This window comes from Anabrus simplex, chromosome 8, assembly GCF_040414725.1.
Source record: "Anabrus simplex isolate iqAnaSimp1 chromosome 8, ASM4041472v1, whole genome shotgun sequence".
Classification (NCBI taxonomy): Eukaryota; Metazoa; Arthropoda; class Insecta; order Orthoptera; family Tettigoniidae; genus Anabrus; species Anabrus simplex.
Window position 1 is genome coordinate 163,275,315 of NC_090272.1, and position 20,953 is coordinate 163,296,267.

The window sequence follows — 20,953 nt, forward strand, 5'->3', positions numbered from 1 at the left end:
GTCTGAAACATGGAAACTTCATATTTTAAATTTTGATCCATTTACGAATGAGGATCGAATATGAATGAGACTTTTTATTCTCAAAACTTTACGCTGGTTTATGCGGCAACAGTGCGTGGGTGCTAGAAGTGCTTAGACTCGCGACACACTGTATTGTTCCTACAATCGCTTCTTAGTGTTCTTATTGCTATCACGGTGAGTGAAGAGCAAGTGTCTGCTCGTATACTTAATGATTAAGTTTTAAGCATATGAGGTTCTGTAAACCTGCAGACATCTTGCAAAGATTGCATGCGATCTTTAGTACTAGTACACCTTCAAAGTCTTAGACATACAAGTGGCACAAGTTCGTTCGTGAAGTTGGACATTAATTTCTAACCTCACTCATGCAGGCGTCCGACTCCTTGGCTGAATGGTCAGCGTACTGGCAGAGGTCAGAGGGTCCCGGGTTTGATTCTCGGCCGGGTCGGGGATTTTAACCTTCATTGGTTAATTACAATGGCTTGGGGGCTGGGTGTTTGTACTGTTCCCAACATCCCTGAAACTCACACATGACACTCTCCTCCACCCCAACCACACGCAGTTACCTGCATGTGGCGGATGCCGTCCACCCTCATCGGAGGGTCTGCCTTACAAGGGCTGCACTCGGCTAGAAATAGCCACACGAAATTATTATTAGTCATGCAGGTCGTTCCACAACCAGCATTACGCCGTAGAACATTTTGAGCGTCCACGAACTTCAAGAACGACGACAAAGGAAACAATATTCGTGAAATTAGCGCAGCAAATTTTATAATTTATGGAAATCCGATCCGAAGCCTCTACGATAATACTAGCCCCAACACTGCTGTTGCTGTTGCTACGAAAGCCAAGTTGAAACAAATCACTGAACGGATCTGGATCACCCCTACTCCCATACATTCCAGATTTGTTTTCATGTGACTGCTGTTCTGCATGGACACCTGAAAATAGACCTATGACGAACAGATATAAATTGAGATGTATGAGATGCTACGAAATTTCATCGTGAATGTATCTATTGCTACGATTTTGATTCTCTCAAATTCCTAAATTACTCTGATAGCCATTCTGAGTGACCTAGATGGTCGAAGCTCAAGTTGCGAGTTCGATCCACTTTCAGTTCGATGGCATATAAAGGTGCTAAAGCGCACCTTCCTTGTGCCGGAAAATTTACCGACAATTAAATGAATTCACGGAGATGTTTTCCGATGATTTCCCATTTCCAAGCGATGCCAACTCTGGTATTTTAACTTAATTTAGGCCGCGGGTGCTATTTTCCCATTCTTAGTCCTTTGCTATCCTTCCGTCGCCGAAAACCTTCGATGTGTTGGTGCGACGTTAAACCAGTAGAAAAAAATTAACTCCTGAGGGGAAAATTTCAGACACCTCGGCATCTTTGAAAATCATCAATAAAGTTATATTAACACAAAACCAATACCATTATCATTAATGATTACCAGTGTTATTATTATTATTATTATTATTATTATTATTATTATTATTATTATTATTATTATTATTATTATTATTATTATTATTATTAAACTTCCTAATTGTTACAGCCAATGTAATGCATATTTATCATACCAGTAGCTGTAATACCCGGCTCTGCTTGGGCATTTTCTTTCAATATTTCATTTTAGGATTTCTATTAACTGTTTGAAGTAATGTTTAGTAATTTTCTTTATTGCGACGTTGACAGATAGTTTACGAAACCTTTTCTAAATTTAGAGTTATTGTTATGCGTTTAAGTGAAAGTTTTAGTTTGAGATTATAATTTCGGGTAGTCTATTTCCTTGTGGCAGCCCAGATTGTCAGGGAAGTAGTTGATTCTTTCAAAAAAATAAAAAAGTAAGTTATAACTAAACGTATTTATCCTTCACGCAATAGATACCATGTGCACGATTCCAACTGTTACGGGAGCCCTGAGCTCTATGGACTCAAGACAAATATCTGTCAATTTGGACATATTCTTTTTCACCCTCTTCTAAATCCCCATGGCAATGGAGACTGAAGTTGGATTCAAATAATATCCAGAGCGGCACAATCAATCTCAGCAATTCCGAAAGCCATGGATTCGTCGCTAATAGAGGTCGTTTTCGCGTATTGTTACATATTAACCCCTTCCCTAGCGGTGTCTTACCCCCATAGCATTTTTTTTTCCAGATAGTAGGTCAAGAGTGGTTGAGAACTCTGCTGGAACGTACTAACATACATCCATAATCTCTTCTCATCTCCTACGCCGATGTGGGTTGAACTTTGACTTAAACTGCATCCATAATTTCGCTGTCCATCTCAGCGACGTTGAAAACTATGGATTCTACACTATGTTTTGATTATTTTCATATGTCATTCCCACTTCTAAGGGATGGCTTACTCTCACAGTAAGGTAGCAAGTCATAAGTGTGCCAAGTTTGGTTGAAATTTCTCCAATGGTTTACGAGGAGATGTGGAAAGGTATTTTATAAAACATGGCGGCGACTTCCGTTCCTCCTATGTCCAGCTTTTCCTACCGAAATATCACTATCGATAGTTCCTTTCGTCTGGCGACAGTATGTCCATCAAGGTCGATCCAAATCTTGGCGCGCCTTTGAAATTAAATGAATTATATTAAATTACTCATCATAAAATAGTACCTATCAGATTTCATTCAAACCTCTTCCTAAGTCCTCTCAGGAGTAATACGAACAAACTGTAAAATTTTCAGCGAAATCGGTCCAGTGGTTTTTGAGTCCATTCGAGGCGAACAAACAAATATTCATTTTTATGTACTAGAAATTCACCAAAATACTTCATTAGTGAACTTCTCCAGCAATCGATTTGATTACGGCTTTAGAAATAACATTTCCTTTTCACCATCTATATGCACTTGGAAAACATTGTTCGATAATACCATGATTGAATTTATATTTAAAAAAACTAAACTAAATTACAATCTTACACATTGAAGATGAATGGAGGCGCTATTATTTTCTTGTATGTTGTTAAGAAATTCTTCAGAGCTCCTTACAGCTGGCAGCCTCTCTTTTGTTTCCCAGTGTTCTGTCTCCGTGAACTCTCGCTACAATAGGCAATTCAGTGTATATGTGTGTGTTTGTTTTGTGTACTCCGCTCTCTCAAGCATAAGGTGAAGTTCTATTCTACCCTCCTTCTCGCTTGCTTTCTTTGTGTTATCTCCTTAATAAGTTTGTGCGAAGCCCAGACATCAAGCACCTTAATGCACTACAGATACTCCGTGTATTGGTACACAAGCCTCTTCTCCATTGTACTCCTTTACTTCATTTCCGTAATTAAATGAGCGGAAGAAAGACACTCACCAATAAAGCCTTAAACCTTTGACCAAATAGGTCAAGAAAGCACTACACGATATCGAGTCAAATGGTAACAATGCATATTAGTGTACCGTAAGCAAATTTCAGAAGGTCGATCCATTGTTCCCTCCATTGCCATTAATGTTACAAAGGATATAATACAGGCCTCAGCATGACCGTGCAGTTAAGTAAGCACTTACAAAGGACCTTAGTAACAACGGAGCTCTACTTTAGGCATATAAGGTAGAGGGACCATATTTCGTCCCCTTAGCAGATTTGGAATGGTAGAATACAGGAATATTACGGACAAGGCTAGAAATTGGTATATATATTGCTGAACATATTCTCCACTTACGGGCAAGTTACAATGAAACTGTTATAACGTAAGGTAGCCAATATTTTATAAAAACATGAACACTACAAAAACTAAACTACCAAAAATATGTTCGTAATTTCGTCCCCCATCAAATTTATGAAAAGCACAATTAATTTTAATATGTTTGTCTTTCCAGTCTTAAAAAAACTTTCCCTATAATGAATTACTTGAAGGCCATCCATGAAACAAATTCTTTATATTTTTTTTAACATAGTCTTTCATCGTTGCTCGTGGGATGTTAAACGCTTCACTTGTACGTTTGTAACCATTATATTGTCCCTTACTGTCTTAATAGCCTGTTTTCATAGCCTCCTTATCCCACTGCTTAAGTTTTCCCATCTAAAAATAATAATAAATTCATAAATAACAAATAAAATGAACGGGGACGAAATTACGAACATTCCCTGATTTATTGTAATGACAGCTACAGTAACTCACGCCAACCACCTCACTGTAGCGATTATTCGCCAGGAACTACACCGCACGACTAAAATGCAGTCCAGTATTTCATACCATATTAGTGCTCACGCTAGGAATAACAGGCTCGTAATTTGAAAGCTTCACTAACTCAGCTTAGCATGAAAAATGAATCCTCCTTGTAAACATAAACTAAACATAAAACGTGGTGCACACGCAAGACAACGGGACGACGCTACGCGTGTGCGCTCGGCTAAATATTAGGTACCAACCTTGCAAACTGGAAAGCCCTTCGGGGACGGAATTTGGCCCTCTTCCTTACGAATAACAGCGGTCTGTTACTCGGTTTTTGAACAGTGAAGTTGTGAAACGTAGTTGAATTTATTGGTAAACGATGATTCTGTATAATGATGCATGTTTCCAACAGCAGCAACATGATGCTGCTCGGTCACATACTGCGCATGAAACAGTTGTAACCATCCTGGACTATATTATGAGTATATGCCATATCCTCCAAATTACCAGAACTCGCCTCGAGTGTTTGGAACTTTCAATGTGGCACTGAGACGAAAGATGCACCGCTCAGACAATGTTAAAATATGTGGATATGGACGGGAGGCTGCACAGACAAGCAAAGATTTTTCCAAAGGAATCCGTGCACTTAAAGCACTGGAGGACTCATGTTGAATATAATGAGACTACGTAGAAAAAATGTGCAATTTTATACCACTTTCACTGAATAAAATAAATGTAAAAATGTACGGATTTCATTTGACTCGACCTCGCATGTCCAACACAGATTGCTATACCTTTCGGTGTTTAGCCTTCAAACGTCTGTGAAGGAATTAGACTTTTCTGTAATACTCAGATCACTGTAACCAACTGCATATTAGTGCATTTTTTCTGGAAACTATCTGAATTAATCCTCACAAGGGGGTTTTCAATTATTACAACACAAATTCACAGCAAGAGATGTAAATTCCATCAAGTGGAATAGAAATGAAGCATTATAGTGACCAGGTAACATAAAAATTGTGTTATAGCATTTCGCGATTTATCTCTCCGAAAAACCGTTCAATTTTCATGTTTTACCCAGTTATTTTTACGATTCAAGTGATTGAGTTTTTCAAGAAATGATTTAATAAATATAACTTATGACCTATAGGAAATATCAATAACAAATTTCACCCTCATCGGTTCGGTGGTCCATGTGAGAAAGTGATTGAGCGAGTAAGTGAGTAGGTTTCACTTTGCAATATATAAATAGTACATATTACTCAAAGCCGAGTGTAACTATCGTCTCCTAAATTCCCCTTTCCTCTTCCCTTGGCTACGTGTCCCAAACAGTAGAGTGCTGCCATTCTCAGCCCCAGTTGGTGAATTCGATTGTCTTAGTAGGGAAGTATTAGGGGCTGCCTGGCTGAGGCGGTAAAGGCGTGCTTGGTTCTCTCGGAAGGACGTGTGTTCGATTCCCCGTCAGGAAGAGGAAAAACTTAAGAAACGAGATTTCCACTTCCGACGGTGCACATGGCCCTGAGACTCACTCAGCCTACACCAAAAATAGGTACCAGGTAATAATAATAATAATAATAATAATAATAATAATAATAATAATAATAATAATAATAATAATCGTATGGCCTCAGCTATCGTGTGCAGACATTTCGATTTGACGCCATCTGGCTTTCTGGTCGTCAATTTCGACGTTCCGTTTTACTCTAGGTCCGCTAGATGGCAGACAGAATAAACCGGGTCTCTCTTGGGCGTCTATGGCTGAGATTTAATTAATTTTGTCGGGTAAATACCAAATGTTTCACCAAATGTATCACATGTCGACATCGTACGGCATGGAGAGTCGAATGGACCTTTTTCCGCCCTTCAAAAATCCGACTACCTCTGCCGGGTTGGAACCCGCTCTCTTGGGATTCGGAGGCCGACACTCTACCACGGATCCACAGAGGCAGCTGGTACCAGGTTGATTCCTGGAAGCAACGGCGGCCGGACTACCCCACTGAATGTGAGGTTACGGGTAGTGGAAGCCTTTACCTTCTACCCCTCTAAGAGCCTTCTTGTGCTGTACGGAGATGACATTACGGGTGGTTTTGGAAAGTATTCATAAACGCTAAACTCGTTTCTGTGGCTTAGCCGGTAAATAATAGAACTCCCAATTTCTGCTCCTCGACGTCTTCTAAAACCATAATAGCAGTCGGTGTAGCAAACGCAAATGAATGCCCACAGAGGAATGAGAAGTAATGGCTTCTAGGATAAGTAACATTTGCATTAAGGTGGATGGATTCATCAATTCAGAATGCATGAAACTCTCTCCTCAGTTGGTGGCTATCCGTGTCTGGGAGAGATGATTTGGAATCCAGTCCATTCATTCATTCATTTAGGCATTCAGGATCGCATTCAGAATGGAATGCTCAATTCAGTCTATTAAGGCATGCATGCACCCAACAAATCACTCATTCATCAATGAATGTTCTCGCCACAGTTATTGGTTATTCGTGGAAGGGTGAGAAAAGTTATATTCATTCATGCTTTCATTCATCATTCATTCATTCATTCATTCATGCACGACCACAATCCAATCATTAAACCATCCATTTACCAATTCATGCAGTCATTCACTCATGCAATTCAGTCATAATATATGTTGCAATGGTAGGATACTCCATAAGACTTGTGACACAAATGTAAGCACAAAATAAGCTAAGGAAGGGAAGATATATGTTGATCCTAGACTATATAGCATTGTCAATGTCTAGGACGAAATGAATTATATTTTGTGTTGTAAGAGTCAAATCATTGCAAGGGGAAAATGCATGTATCGAATTTAATGAATTGCAATAAAAGAACGCTTCGTCGCCAGTTTCAGGTGATCCGGAGAAAGGGGATGGGTGTATTCTTCTTCTTATTTTGTTTCGGCCGACTGTGGACCACGTTAATTCGAATTCAGCTTCATCTGGGCTTTAATCCTCGTTCAGTACTCCTTCATCAATTCACTCTGCAATCTCCTCCTTTCTTCTGTCCGTGGCGATTGGGTACGCGATTTAAATTTTTCTTGAAATCTCTTCGTGGCCTTGATTCTCGACTTTTAAGCATCCCTGTTGCTGATTCCCGTTCCTTGAAATCCCATTTCTACCAGGTCCTTCTTCACCTCCTGATAGCAGCGCAACGTAGTTTTCTTTATCTCAATCTTGTTATCTGATTGGTCAATCTTCCCAAGTTCATTCTGTAGATATGCCCGAAGAACATGGCTCTATTCTTCTTCTTCTTCTTGGTTCGAATGGGCTTTCGTTGGACCGCGCTTGTTCAACTGTTGGGCTTTGCCCTTTGCCCAGTATTGGGGCATTTTCTGGTGGTGTAACTCCTCTCTTTCATCAGTCCAGAGGGTACCTTTCTTCCGTGATTTTCTCGGAAATCAATAAACTTCCTTCCGGGTATATCATACAGACCGCCTAGCTTGAAGATTTGATACTCCCGGTTCCTTAACGTCCTTCTCCGTTTCTGTCAGCCAAGTGGTTGCGGACCTTCTTGTTCTACCAGAACATGAACAGGCGATTGCTCAGTCTTTTAGAAGTCTGGCTCCATGGCTAAATGGTTAGCATGCTAGCCTTTGGTCACAGGGGTGCCAGATTCGATTCTCGGCAGGGTCAGGAATTTTAACCATAATTGGTGAATTTCGTTGGCCCGAAGCTGGGTGTATGTGTCGTCTTCATCATCATTTCATCGTCATCACGACACGCAGGTCGCCTTCGGGAGTCATATCGAAAGACCTGCACCTGGCGAGCCGAACTTGTTCTCGAACACTCCCGGTACTAAAAGCCACACGCCATTTCATTTCAGTTTCTTGGAAGTCACTCTTACTGTATGGCCAAAGAAGGCTACTCTCCTCTTCCTATCACAATAAGAGAACCCCTCTAAGTGTTCATAGAAATTATGCCGTCTAGGAATTATTCATCGTCCTCTTCTACTATATTCTGTTTTATTCCATTTCACTAACTTGGATAGTGTTTATCCTTATTTTCGGCCCCTTTTAACCTGGTACTATTATTATTACTATTATTATTATTATTATTATTATTATTATTATTATTATTATTATTATTATTATTATTATTATTATTTAATTTTTTGCGTAGATTGAGTGAACCTCGAAGACGTGCACTCCCCAAAAGTGGAAATTGGATCTCTAAACGTTTTATCTTCCTGACGAGGATCAAGTAATTTGTGCGAACCTTCATCGGGTCGACTTAGAAGCCTTTAAATGTAGTTAGTCGAACGTGAAATCAGTAACATTATTAATAGTTATAAGTCTGAGAACGTAAGTCTGGGTAAGTAGTGAAGTTAGCTATCCGATGTCCTTCTTGCTTCTGTCATATGTCTATGAATTAAGATTATGTAAATCCCCATTACACACCGGAGACTTCTGTGGATTGTGCTGATCTTCCATTCTGAAAATAACAGTGGATTTGAATCCTGGCACAATCGATTGAAAATTCAAGAGCACGTTATTGTGGAAGATCATCCCGTTACATTTCTGGGTACATTATAATGTCTCATTTTCAGGGCTAATGTCTGGTTCCATGGTTTCCCTGATGACCGACGGTAGGACTTCTATATTTTTAAAGTAAATATATCGAGTCTATTGCTTAAGATAATCACAGTTGTAGTTGTTGTTTTTAATGTTGTTCGAGCGAGTTGGCTGTGAGATTAGGGGCGCGCAGCTGTGAGCTTGCATTCGGGAGATAGTGGGTTCAAACCCCACTGTCAACATTTTAAACAGGAAATCGAAGCCATCCTAATCAGTAAGAAACACACTTTGTTAAACCCTAGATTATAAATTAATAATAATGTTACGTCCCACGAACTACTGAGTACTACTGTACATTTACGATTTTTTGGGGACGCCGAAGTGCCAGAATTCAGTCCAGTGGGAATTCTTTTACGTGCTACTAAATCTAGCGACACGAGGCTGACGTATTTGAGCACAATCAGATACTACCGGACTGAGCCAGGTTCGAACCTGTGAAGATCCCACTATCGGCAGCCCTGAAGATGGTTTTCCGTGGTTTCCCATTTTCACACCAGGCAAATGCTGGGGCTGTACCTTAATTAAGGCCACGGCCGCTTCCTTCCAACTCCTAGGCCTTTCCTATCCCATCGTCGCCATAAGACCTATCTGTGTCGGTGCGACGTAAAGCCCCTAGCAAAAAAAAAAAAAAAAAAAAAAAAAAAAAAAAAAAGAACCTGTGAAGATGGGGTCAGAAGGCCAGCGCCTAAACGGTCTGTGCCAGTCAGCCCCGCAAACCGTAGATTACAGTATGATAGCTTATCATTTTCCTCTTTTAACATCTTCGAAAAATAAAATATGTAAAAGTGTATAATAAATGAAAAACCCTGAAATATGGAAAACTATTTAAAATGGCTTAATCTCGCCCTTAGGGACAACTTACCCATCTCGGCTTATCTTTTGATAATTAGAAACTGCCACTTTAATTCCTTCGTGTTTCTCCGTCTAACTCTTGGCAGGCCCTGTCTCGCTATATTTATTACTGCTGGTCTACCTCCATGTTTCATTGCGTGGAGTTCTCTCATCCTTCTGTAGAAATCGTCCCGAGGGGCTCAATGCCTCCTTCTCGTTGTCCCTTGTCCGCTCTTTTATCTCCTCTTATTTTTCATGCGACCACGTCTCATTAATTCAAGACTGTGAAGTTAAATTCCAAGAGCGCAGCGCTCTGATCCCATCCGCATGACACAGTCCCATGCTTCCATCTCGGAGACACTAACCCCCATGAATGAGTCTTCAAACATGCATTGCTGATATTTGCATGAATGTTAAATCCATAATAGTGAAGACGTTTCATGAAGAAGACATGTAACATTAAGATGATGATAATAGTAAGGCCTCAGCTACGGTGTGTAGACATTTTTATTTTATACCGTCTAGGCAGCCTGAGAGTCAATTTCTGCTTGTGCCTAAGATTTAATTAATCGGCTAAATACCAATGTGTCAACAGAGATCTTTTACATGCCGGGATCGTACGACATGCAGTGTCGAAGTGTATTCAGCCCTTCAAAAATCCAGCTAGCTCTACGAGGAATGAACCCATGATCTAGTGATCTAGAGGCCGACACTCTAATCCACAAGGGGAGATTTGTAAGATGACTGAACACTGAATTATACAATCAGAATATTCTGTTGAGGATTTGTTCTGTGACACCTCTCTGTTGTAGTTGTAGCATGCCTGCCTTACGTGAAGGCTTGAGCTTAGGGCTGGAAAGAGATTCACTCAACCTCGTGAGACGAATGAGGAGCTGTCTGATCTCAGAGGTAGCAAATCCTGTTACGAATGCCGAGCGGTATTGCCCTCACGCTGATCTCGTAACACTCCAATATTTTCAGACAATGTAGCTAAGCAGCAGTAGTCTTGGCAGATCAAGGTATTTAATAACCAGTTCCATCATAGGTTTGTTCTTTGTTTTGTTTATTCATCAAATACTATTGGACTTAGCCGGGGTCGAACCCGCCACTTGGTCTCATAGGTCAGCATTTCTACTGTGAGAAACGCTCAGCCTCGCTGTAGCTGTATAATTGCGCAATTTTAGACTTGCAGATGTTCTTCGCGGGGGGGGGGGGGTTCGATGAAACTTTAGGAGTGTCAAACCTCTCTGGACTACGGCCTAAAAACCAGACACACATATAATAATAATAATAATAATAATTATTATTATTATTATTATTATTATTATTATTATTATTATTATTATTATTAATGAAAAACTGATCCGTGAAAGCCTTAGCTTTTATTTCTTTTAAATATGTAATATAAACACTACAGTTTAAGCATAGTGATGATTTCAAAATTTCCCAGCCGAAATAACTATTTATTTAATTTAAACAAAAGGTACCTCTATTTATATACTGACGGTGAAATTTAAAACCAGGGTCAATTTCATTTTAGATTTAAATCTCTCTCCCACAGCCCCTCACTCTTCGACATTTCAAATTACGCCCCGATATTTTTAACGTTATCATTCATTTGTTCTTATATTTCTTGCTTTCTATCGTATTGGCAACCTGTAATATTATTGTCGTTCAATAGAGCTAAATGGAATAAAATAACAACTTGTATTTTCAACAAGATGTCGTTACTCTGCACTATATAGTAATCTGTGACAGTAGTTGGAACCAAGATTTCCTAAAAAATGGATTGGTAGGAGAGGTGCCATTAGAATGGCCAGTAGGATCAGCAGCCCTGATACTCTTGACTTCTTCCTAATGAGTCATTTGAAATCAGTTATTTACACCCCTCCGCCTGAGAATATTCAAGAACTGAGTAATAGAACGACCCGAGATTGTCAGCAGATTCGTCAAAAAACACTACAGAATATTCACGAAGAGTTCAAAAATGTGCTTTTTACTGTATGGTAAATTATAAATCACAATTATTCTGAATACTTAATTCAGGAAATTGAACTGCAGTAGAACGTCATTTATCCGGACTGATTGGGTCCAAAAGTGTTCCGGATAACTGTTTTTCGGGACAATCGGACATGTGTTCATTTCATAGGAAAATAACATATACAGCACAGTACATTATGATGGTAGTGTATATTTTAAATTCTTGCTTATTGGGTGAATAGCTATAACAAAAAACATTTATGGTACTGTAGATACATCAAAGGTCTACTCCACAGTACTGGAAAAATAATCTGAATGTATTTCTGTATAAGATTTCCTCGATTTTTTCTTAGCAGCTAAGTCACCATTCACTACTGTAAAAGAAGTTGAGTTGAGCTACTTTCTTCCTGTTTTTCACACCACAATAGCGCAGTTTCTAATGCAGTAAAAGCTACCTTGTGACTTGGTCCTTCTTCATCTTCCTCATCTACGCTTTCATCCGTTTCGTCATCCTCACTCACGTCTTGCAGCAGAGAGACAATTTGAAAACCTGGGTCACTGTCACTTTCCAACCAAGCTTGTGCGTCTTCTCTATTACAGTCGGAAAATCCAGTAATTTTCGGCGGGGGGGGGGGTATAACTCATTTGTCCATCCAAATCTTCACCAACAGTGTCTGTGGTCTTAACGGCCTCTTATTCTTCTACTACCAATTTATTCCATGCATTTCGAAGATTATGTGGTGTTAAAGTGGTCCACTCATCAGCTATTATGTAACAGCAGTCCTTAAGAGAAATCTTTCTTGATAAAGATATCACAGTCTCATCTTCTTCTAACAGTAAACGATGCAAAACTTCCTTCGTGTATATCCGCTTGCCTTTCTATCACCTCCTGATTCACAGGTTGTATAAGAGGCGTAACATTACGGGGGCGAATATCGCACCACAAGATCTCCATCTACCGCATCAACTGATCAACGTCTGGATGAGGTGACGCATTATCAAGTAAAAGGAGCACTTTACCAGGTTCTATTCTCTGTTCCCTGAATCTCTTCACATCCGGGATAAATTAATTTTGGTACCAGTCATAAAATAACTCAGCATTCCTCCAAGCATTTCTTTGGGCCTTGTAGCATTCAGGAAGGCGTTTTACATTCTTAAAGAAAAGCGGTATTTCTCATTTTCCTATCATAAGTAGACGATGAGTACCACTCGCACGCCATAATTGTTACTCATTCCTTACTGTATTTGAAGCCAGGAGTTGTCATCTCTCTCCTAAGAAATTAATTTTGAATTCCTCACCAGCAGTTGTACCCCTAGATAAACGTTCTCCTTGAAACTCCAACTCATGAACTCCGCGGCGAGATTTGAAATTTTTCAACCAAACTGTGCTAGCCTTAAAGTCGGGAGAAAAACCAAGCTTCTAATTTAGAAGCAACGATTTCCGCATAAAAATGATCCAGGAATGGGATCCCCCTTACTTCATGTCAGAATAAAACATAAGTACGCCGCTTCTTCCAATTTTTCAACCGTAGCTCATCTCATGGTATTTCCCTTTTTAGACCCTTCTCATCATCATCATCATCATCATCATCATCTGTTTACCCTCCAGGTTCGGCTTTTTCCATCGGACTCAGCGAGGGATCCCACCTCTACCGCCTCGAGGGCAGTGTCCTGGAGCTTCAGACTCTTGGTCGGGGGATACAACTGGGGAGAATGACCAGTACCTCGCCCAGGCGGCCTCACCTGCTATGCTGAACAGGGGCCTTGTGGAGGGATGGGAAGATTGGAAGGGATAGGCAAGGAAGAGGGAAGGAAGCGGCCGTGGCCTTAAGTTAGGTACCATCCCGGCATTCGCCTGGAGGAGAAGTGGGAAACCACGGAAAACCACTTCCAGGATGGCTGAGGTGGGAATCGAACTCACCTCTACTCAGTTGACCTCCCGAGGCTGAGTGGACCCCGTTCCAGCCCTCGTACCACTTTTCAAATTTCGTGGCAGAGCCGGGAATCGAACCCGGGCCTCCGGGGGTGGCAGCTAATCACGCTAACCACTACACCACAGAGGCGGACTTTAGACCCTTCTTCGATGCATTATTCATAATATCACATTTTTGGTTCTTTAAATCATGAATTGTGGATTTTCCAACATTGTAAGTTTTCATTAGACACTTCACACTCTCACCTTTATCCACTTTATTAATGATCTCTAACTTATTCTCAATCGATAAAATATTACAATTTGTTTTTTTTTCTTTTTACCACTGTTACAAGCCATTTTCACAACGTAATACTGTACGGACACTCACATAACAAGTGAAGCGAAATTCGCGCACTCAGGCGTCGCAGCGCGACTACTCACATGTCAGCAATAAAAAATGTCTCTCACAAACGTTGGTCCTGCAAGTATATCAGGCAGAAAAAGGACGTTGAAGAGCAGCAATTTGGCAACACTGTAACCACATGTAGGATAACTACCTCTGTCAGCACATATTACTCGTACTGTACAGTTGGTGGAGTCTATAGAGTTTTGGTTTAGCATGCAGTAGATCGAGGGGTTGATCCTGGGTTGAAGCGTGTATTTTTTTTATTTCGTAAATGTAGTCCAGGTGGTATTGAGCCGTATCCTACCGGCCCATAATAATAATTGGAATATTATTTGACCAAATATGTGAAATTTATTCATAAAAGTTACAGTCTAACATGTGAAAGCATCGTATCCCAAGATAGTTGATACCGGATGTTGAGCAAGACAGTGAATCGCTGGATGTTGCTTCATATTTTCGTATGACCATGAGAAAAGATAGCGTACCCAAGCGTTGGCAAGGATCGACACGTGTATTAGATGCTGACCAAGCAAGATATTTCAGCCAACAGGAACTTAAGGATTTGGCAAACCTGGAGGCTACACCGCGCCAAATATTAATTCCAGGATGACCAACGTGCTCTGTGGATAAAGTCAGTTTCTGTAAGAGATCGGATTTCCACAGTTTCTGAAATCAGATATATTTGGAAATGTATTATACAAATTGGTGGAAGAGATTTGCTAGTGTTTGAACTGTGTTTTGTAAATATATTACAATAAGTATTATGTCATCATACATGACGAACTCTCTGATTGGTGGTTGGTTCAGACACCCGGGAACCCCAGCATTATTGGCTTCACCGAAGCCTCCTCAGTAACCCTTAGCTCTGGAGAGCGTCATTCGGTAGTAAAAATTTGAGCAGTACGGATGTACCAACTCTGTATCTCCGTGGTAAAGATTTGCACAGTGCGGATGTATTAACTCTGTGGCTGGTGATCGTGATTAACGTGGTATCATTCCTGTAATAGTAACTGGTTATCATTGATGCTGTAAATTGTGCAATCGCAATATTTACTGTACTTGAGCAAATGAAATAGTACAATTTTGGCAGAGTTTGCTTTCAATTGATAAAGACGGTGTAGTGACCGCTGAGTAACAAGTGTAGTGGAAACGTGCTATTGTTTCACTATTTCGCGACGGGCGCGTATTCGCGTGGAACTTCCGTACCGAACCGGGGGCTGCTTTAAAAACTGTATTTTTACCCTTTAAGTGAAGTGTGTTATATATATGTGAATCAGTGTGTTAGCTGATCTGGTAAAAGAAAGGGTAGTGCGGCTCGCAGCATTAAGCAGCGAAGAGATCATCAATAATAGTCTTCTGTGTTCCAGTGAATTATTTTCCAGCAAGATGATGGATACGCCTGTAGAGGAAGGAAGTACATTCCCACATGTTAATGCTGTGATTAACATGGAGTAGACCCATAAAGCAGTGGGGATGTAAGCTGCTATCCTGGTTTCCCGAGAGTCATGTAAAGTAAGACGCATGTATTATTTACGGCATGATATGTAAGTTATGTTAAGGTACTAGGGCAGTGTAGATAGAATTTTCATTTTCATTTAAAGTAAGCCTGACGGCATGTGTTTGTTAATTTTGTTACTATGATAGATTCGGATACGAGAATAATGCAGGTTTATTTTATTTTCATTTTGCTTTATGAGTAGATGTTTGGGAAAATGAGGGATTGATAGGATCAGTTATTGTTGTAAATATAGTATTTAGCGTAGGATATTCCGAGTTTTCCTTAAATATATGCTAGAAGGGCTAGATCGACAGGTTCATTTTTATATTACGTCAAATACGTATCAATTCATTTTATTTTGGTTATTCAGAGAGACAGGTATAGCTATTTTGCATGATGCATGGTTTTACAGAAGCTGCCAGAAGGAGCTGCAGAACGTCGTTGTTAAAATAAGATCTTTAAAGTTAAGTTGGATTCTGTTTGCCTGATGGTCTGCCAAGGACTCGAACTGCGTCTCATTATGTGAAAAGGCCAGTGGGATTCATGAGGAATAATGAGATAATAATTGCATGCTGAATTATAATGTATTGGTGCAGGCTGATGGTATGCCTGACAAGATAAAGAGTATTGTGCAGATGTGTGTGCCTGCCTAGTGTCTTCTGAGTGTTTATTGTGATCAGAATGGACAGTGTTAATTCCAGACTATTGAGTCTGATGTTGTTAAATGGCTCAAGCATGCCAAGAAGCAATGAATATACGTGAGTTTCCGTGTAGCCGATGATGGGCGTTATCTCATGGCAAGCTGATTCCTGGCCTGTGTTATCGGTATGTGTGAAAGAGACAGTATTTCCTTGTGGCGGCCTCGGGAGACAAAATCCAATCTTTAGCATAGTGGAGTTCAACATTTCTTTACAGCTCGTAATCTACCCGGAAGTACATGACGGATGACCGCGCTGTTGAGCGCTCAAACGCAGCAGAAGGAGGCAATGTTGCCCATTGTTTTCTTCATGATATCAAGGATTATTTATATGTTTTTCCCTTACAGGATGGTTTTACATTATTATTTATGTTTGTATACCTTGTCTCGTTGTTTTTAAAGGGAACAGCCCGAGTGCTGAAGTATCGTTGGTTTATCTAGTTCTGTCTAGATCTTTTGTAGTGAACCGGGATTCACATTAGAAGCAGTGTAGCATTTAAGACTTTACTCGATATCCGATGTATATATATATGTTTAGTTTGATTATTTGAATTGCTGTAAATATAGTGTAGGATTTGCCCCTAGTATTTTGCATAACTTACCTAGCGTCCGGTGCGTCTTAATTATTTTTCTTTCCGTCGTAATTTTTCTTATAATGCAACTCTTATTTTACGGAAATAGTTTGACGACTCTCGGGAGTAACTTAACTTTGAAACCGTATCGTTGGGATGCGATAGTGTGAAACTCCATACGGAAATACCACATGGCAGTGTTTGCGTACACTTGTTGCCATACAACATAAACATTGGACTATGAGAAGAAATTCAGTCTTGATTTATATAAATGTTCTTTGTTGAACTTGTTTTCTTTTTGATGTCAAATTTGTACAATCATTCAATTACGTTTTTAATTTCAACTTATTTCTATACTTTGAGTTGTTTTTTACTCATTTTTATTTTTGTTGATTTAATTATTTTCGTGTGATTTGATCGGGGAAATTTATTAATAAATCCATCTTACCCCCTATGATTGTTTCTCATTCGTGTTATACCTCCATTTCCTGTTATTGATTGCTATTTTAGTGTAGAACTTCGACTTTTTTCCTGACCCAATCGACAACCAACCCACACTCTGCCCAACCCTGAGTTAGTCGGATGTTCATACAGGAATGGAGGCATCGTCCTAGAGGGTATTTACCCCTGGGTACGGTACAGTATGGTATCTGGCATCTTAATCGTCAACAGTGATTGCAGCGGGTCCTATAGACACCATTTGCACTTACATGCTACGATCCTAGAAATAGACAAACAATCGTTTTGATTGATCAGCTTTGAAAGACGCCCTTTCCACGTCGTGGGCGTGGATTCATTCGCACCACTTTATATACTAGATGCGAAACCTGTTTTCTTTGTACCCTCCTCCAGTGGTCTCATAGATTAGTATTGTATCGTATCGTATCATTTCGTAATCTGTTTACCCTCCAGGGTCGGTTTTTCCCACGGACTCAGCGAGGGATCCCACCTCTACCGCCTCAAGGGCAATGTCCTGGAGCTTCAGACTCTGAGTAGGAGGATACAACTGGCGAGGATGACCAGTACCTCGCCCAGGCGGCCTCACCTGCTATGCTGAACAGGGGCCTTGTGGGGGATGGGAAGATTGGAAGGGATAGACAAGGAAGTGGGAAGGAAGTGGGAAGGAAGTGACCGTGGCCTTAAGTTAGGTACCACCCCGGCGTTTGCCTGGAGGAGAAGTGGGAAACCACGGAAAACCACTTCCAGGATGGCTGAGGTGGGAATCGAACCCACCTCTACTCAGTAGACCTCCCGAGGCTGAGTGGACCGGTTCCAGCCCTCGTACCACTTTTCAAATTTCTTGGCAGAGCCGGGAATGTAACCCGGGCCTCTGGGGGTGGCAGCTAATCACACTAACCACTATACCACAGAGGCGGACCTCGTAAATTAGTACCAACTATTACTCTTGCCTCGTTCAGGTCCATTACATTTCGTTAGGGCCTTACGTTACCAGTAGGCCTAGAGAAGTATTTGTTGTGTTCAGCGTAGCAAAATGTTGTAAATGTAGGATACATGTGACGTAAGGTACGGGTGTCTTACTGTATTACAGTATGTAATGTCCTATGGAAATTAGCAAATAAAAAATGCGCCTCAACCCAGGATCGAACCCTCGACCTCTTGCCTGCGAACCCAAAACTCTATCCACTGCACCAACTCTACAGCATGGATAATACTTGCTGACAGAGGTACTTACCCTACATGTGGTTACAATGTTGCCAAATTGCCACTCTTCAACGTCCTTTTTCTGCCTGATATACTCGCAGGACCAACTTTTATGAGATACATTTTCTTATTGTTGGCATGTGAGGAGTCACGCTGCGACGCCCGAGTGCGCGAATTTCGCTTTATGTATAGTAAACAAACGCGCGCACTTATCTCTTTTTTTTCCTTGCTTGTCCTCATACTTGACGTTCCGGTTGTTTAACATCCGAATAAACGATGCTCTACTGTAATTAAAAATGTATTTAATTAAGCTACGTTTTCATCCTGCTGATGTATTCGTTCTTTGTTCAAATTCAAATAGTTCCAGAGTGGCAAGATGACAAAAGGAACAAAATATGTGAGAACAAGCTCTGACAAATATGTGCACTTTCAAAAATAAATATCAAAATAATGGGGTATCGTTTCAATTTTCAAAGAGCGTGAGGGTTTGAAACACAAAATACAATTACCATGGCTTCAAAATTCCCTCGTAGTCAGTCTGGACCAACCCGAACAGTTCCGGTGTTAGTGCAGAGGTTACAAATAATGAAACCTTCTAGCTGTTTTCCGAAAGGGCCCCCATGGCCTGTATTGATAATGTTTTCTATTTATGTATTCCGTTCTTGCTTATAAGAAGGCAATACAAAACTTACGGGGACATCTTCTTTGTTTCAGGCACAACGATTTACCGTGGAACGTGAGGAAGTTCGTACACAACCAGATTCTTCATTTTAACTTCAGCGCAGACCTCATGAAGGTGGAGCCTTGGGCGAGAAGTAACTGGTCCCACACGGACTTGCCTAGACTACGAAGAGGAATGGTCGGTGCTCAGGTAAGCTGACTGAAGAACTGAGTAACGTTTAGTGATTCACTTCACATTTCTTCACGAACCTAGGTGAGATTAACACCGAAAAACCTGTAACTGGCTTAGTAGTGCGATTGGATAGGGCCTAGATTCTTGTTTTCAAGGCAACAGGATTGAACCTCCCAAATTATCGAGTGACAATATAAGCTGTGGCAATAGATTTACTGTTACGTTTTGTAACCTATTTGGAAACGTTCCCGCAATGCAGTGTCTTCAAATTAGGAAACTATCGACTAGTTAATACCAAAACCTACCTTAAAATTTTACTGCAGTATGAATTACCGAAAGGAAGCTCCCTTACAAAAAAAAAGTTTGATTCAATAGGAGAGTTCAGAAACAGAAACCGGAATCCCAAGAAACATAGTAATATAACTTCTTGGGATGTTACAGTTACGTTTCAGCAGTCCTGCTTTGTAGTGGAACACCTGGACAGACAAGCTTTGATGCGCGAGTCACTGTAAACAAAAGCGACCTGTCTGTCACTTGGTAGTGGCATTAGGTTTGAGGTTTATTCAAGTAATATTGCTCAGATAACTTTCATTTCTATGAGAGCGAAGTCATGAACCTATTTAATATAATCGAGTTTGCGTTATACTATTTCCAAAATAAAGGTTTCGTTTTTCGGGCAAAATAAATTGAAAGAAACAGTAATGGTTCGGTATATTAGTATTGAACTAGTTTAAATATATCCATGGTTACTAATTTTATTATATGTAAAGGAGGAAGATATATATGGTGATATTAGTGGCACTTTATTTCCTTTATCTGCGAGTAAGATGCACGCCGCAAGCATAAGTGGTTATGATTATATTTCGTAGCCTTTTGTAAACAGTCACCAAGTGTCAACACGCTGTTGGTAATGCACATTATTTTAAGAGTGTTTTCTCTGAATACAAATCACAAGTGGAATAGGCTGGATTATTTGAATAACGAATGTATAGGCAAAAGAGAGCTGCGAAGGGCGTAAAAATGACATATCGAAGGTCTCGCATTTTGAATACCGTCTGGGTTGGGAGTTTACAAGATTTGATAAAGGGGTCAAATAGAGAAGGAGATTGGTCAAAGTGTTGTCAGACTCAGACTCGGCTAGAGGCATCAAAGTCACCAACCCACGCTCCTAATATGACAGCAGCTGAGGGCTTCCCATTCAGTTGCCTCTTACGTCAGGTAGGATATACAAGAAAATTATACTGTATAATAAAATGTATAAACGGATATACTGTAGAGGTAATTTTAAAAATCACAGGGCATTAAAGAACTTGACAATTTTAACATACAGTATGATGCAATAGTCGAAATAAAATGCAACTCAAAATATCTTACAAAGCAAACTCGTTAGCACGCTGAAGAACACCGATTTTACCCTGAAAAAGCTTAAAACTTGAGGAATTTCCAATGTGTGTACGTTTTTAACAGTATAATAAGAATTGTGTGTTCGCTTCATGGAGTACAGACACACGGTGACCGAAGTTGAAGAGGCAGGAATTAGGGACCCTAGATGTGAGTGGGCATTACGAGGTAAAAGGGAAGAGAGAGCGAGTTTGAGGGAAGTAAATAGACTTTCAATGGAGGACAGGCATGAAAGTAGGTCTCCAATGATCAGTGTAGGAAGGAAGGAGAAATGTTTGGAAAGAAGGTAGGCTAATATTTTAAGGGCAATGAAAAGGTAGGCTAAGGGTTCTCATCAGGGAATGAGTTCCGGAGAAATATCGGTTAGAAATTGGTATGAGTTACTGCAGCTGGGAGACAGGGAAGTGTTACAGAGGAGG

At 40.3% G+C, this 20,953-nt stretch overlaps 1 protein-coding gene across 1 annotated transcript in view; it reads left to right on the forward strand.

The window, feature by feature from the left end:
* Positions 1–20,953, forward strand: part of LOC136879242 (dipeptidase 1) — an 860,664-nt gene that overhangs the window by 374,966 nt on the left and 464,745 nt on the right. The window contains exon 3 of the mRNA XM_067153050.2: positions 18,995–19,151. Within this exon, the coding sequence (XP_067009151.2) occupies positions 18,995–19,151 (157 nt within the window). The remainder of the gene's footprint in view (positions 1–18,994; positions 19,152–20,953) is intronic.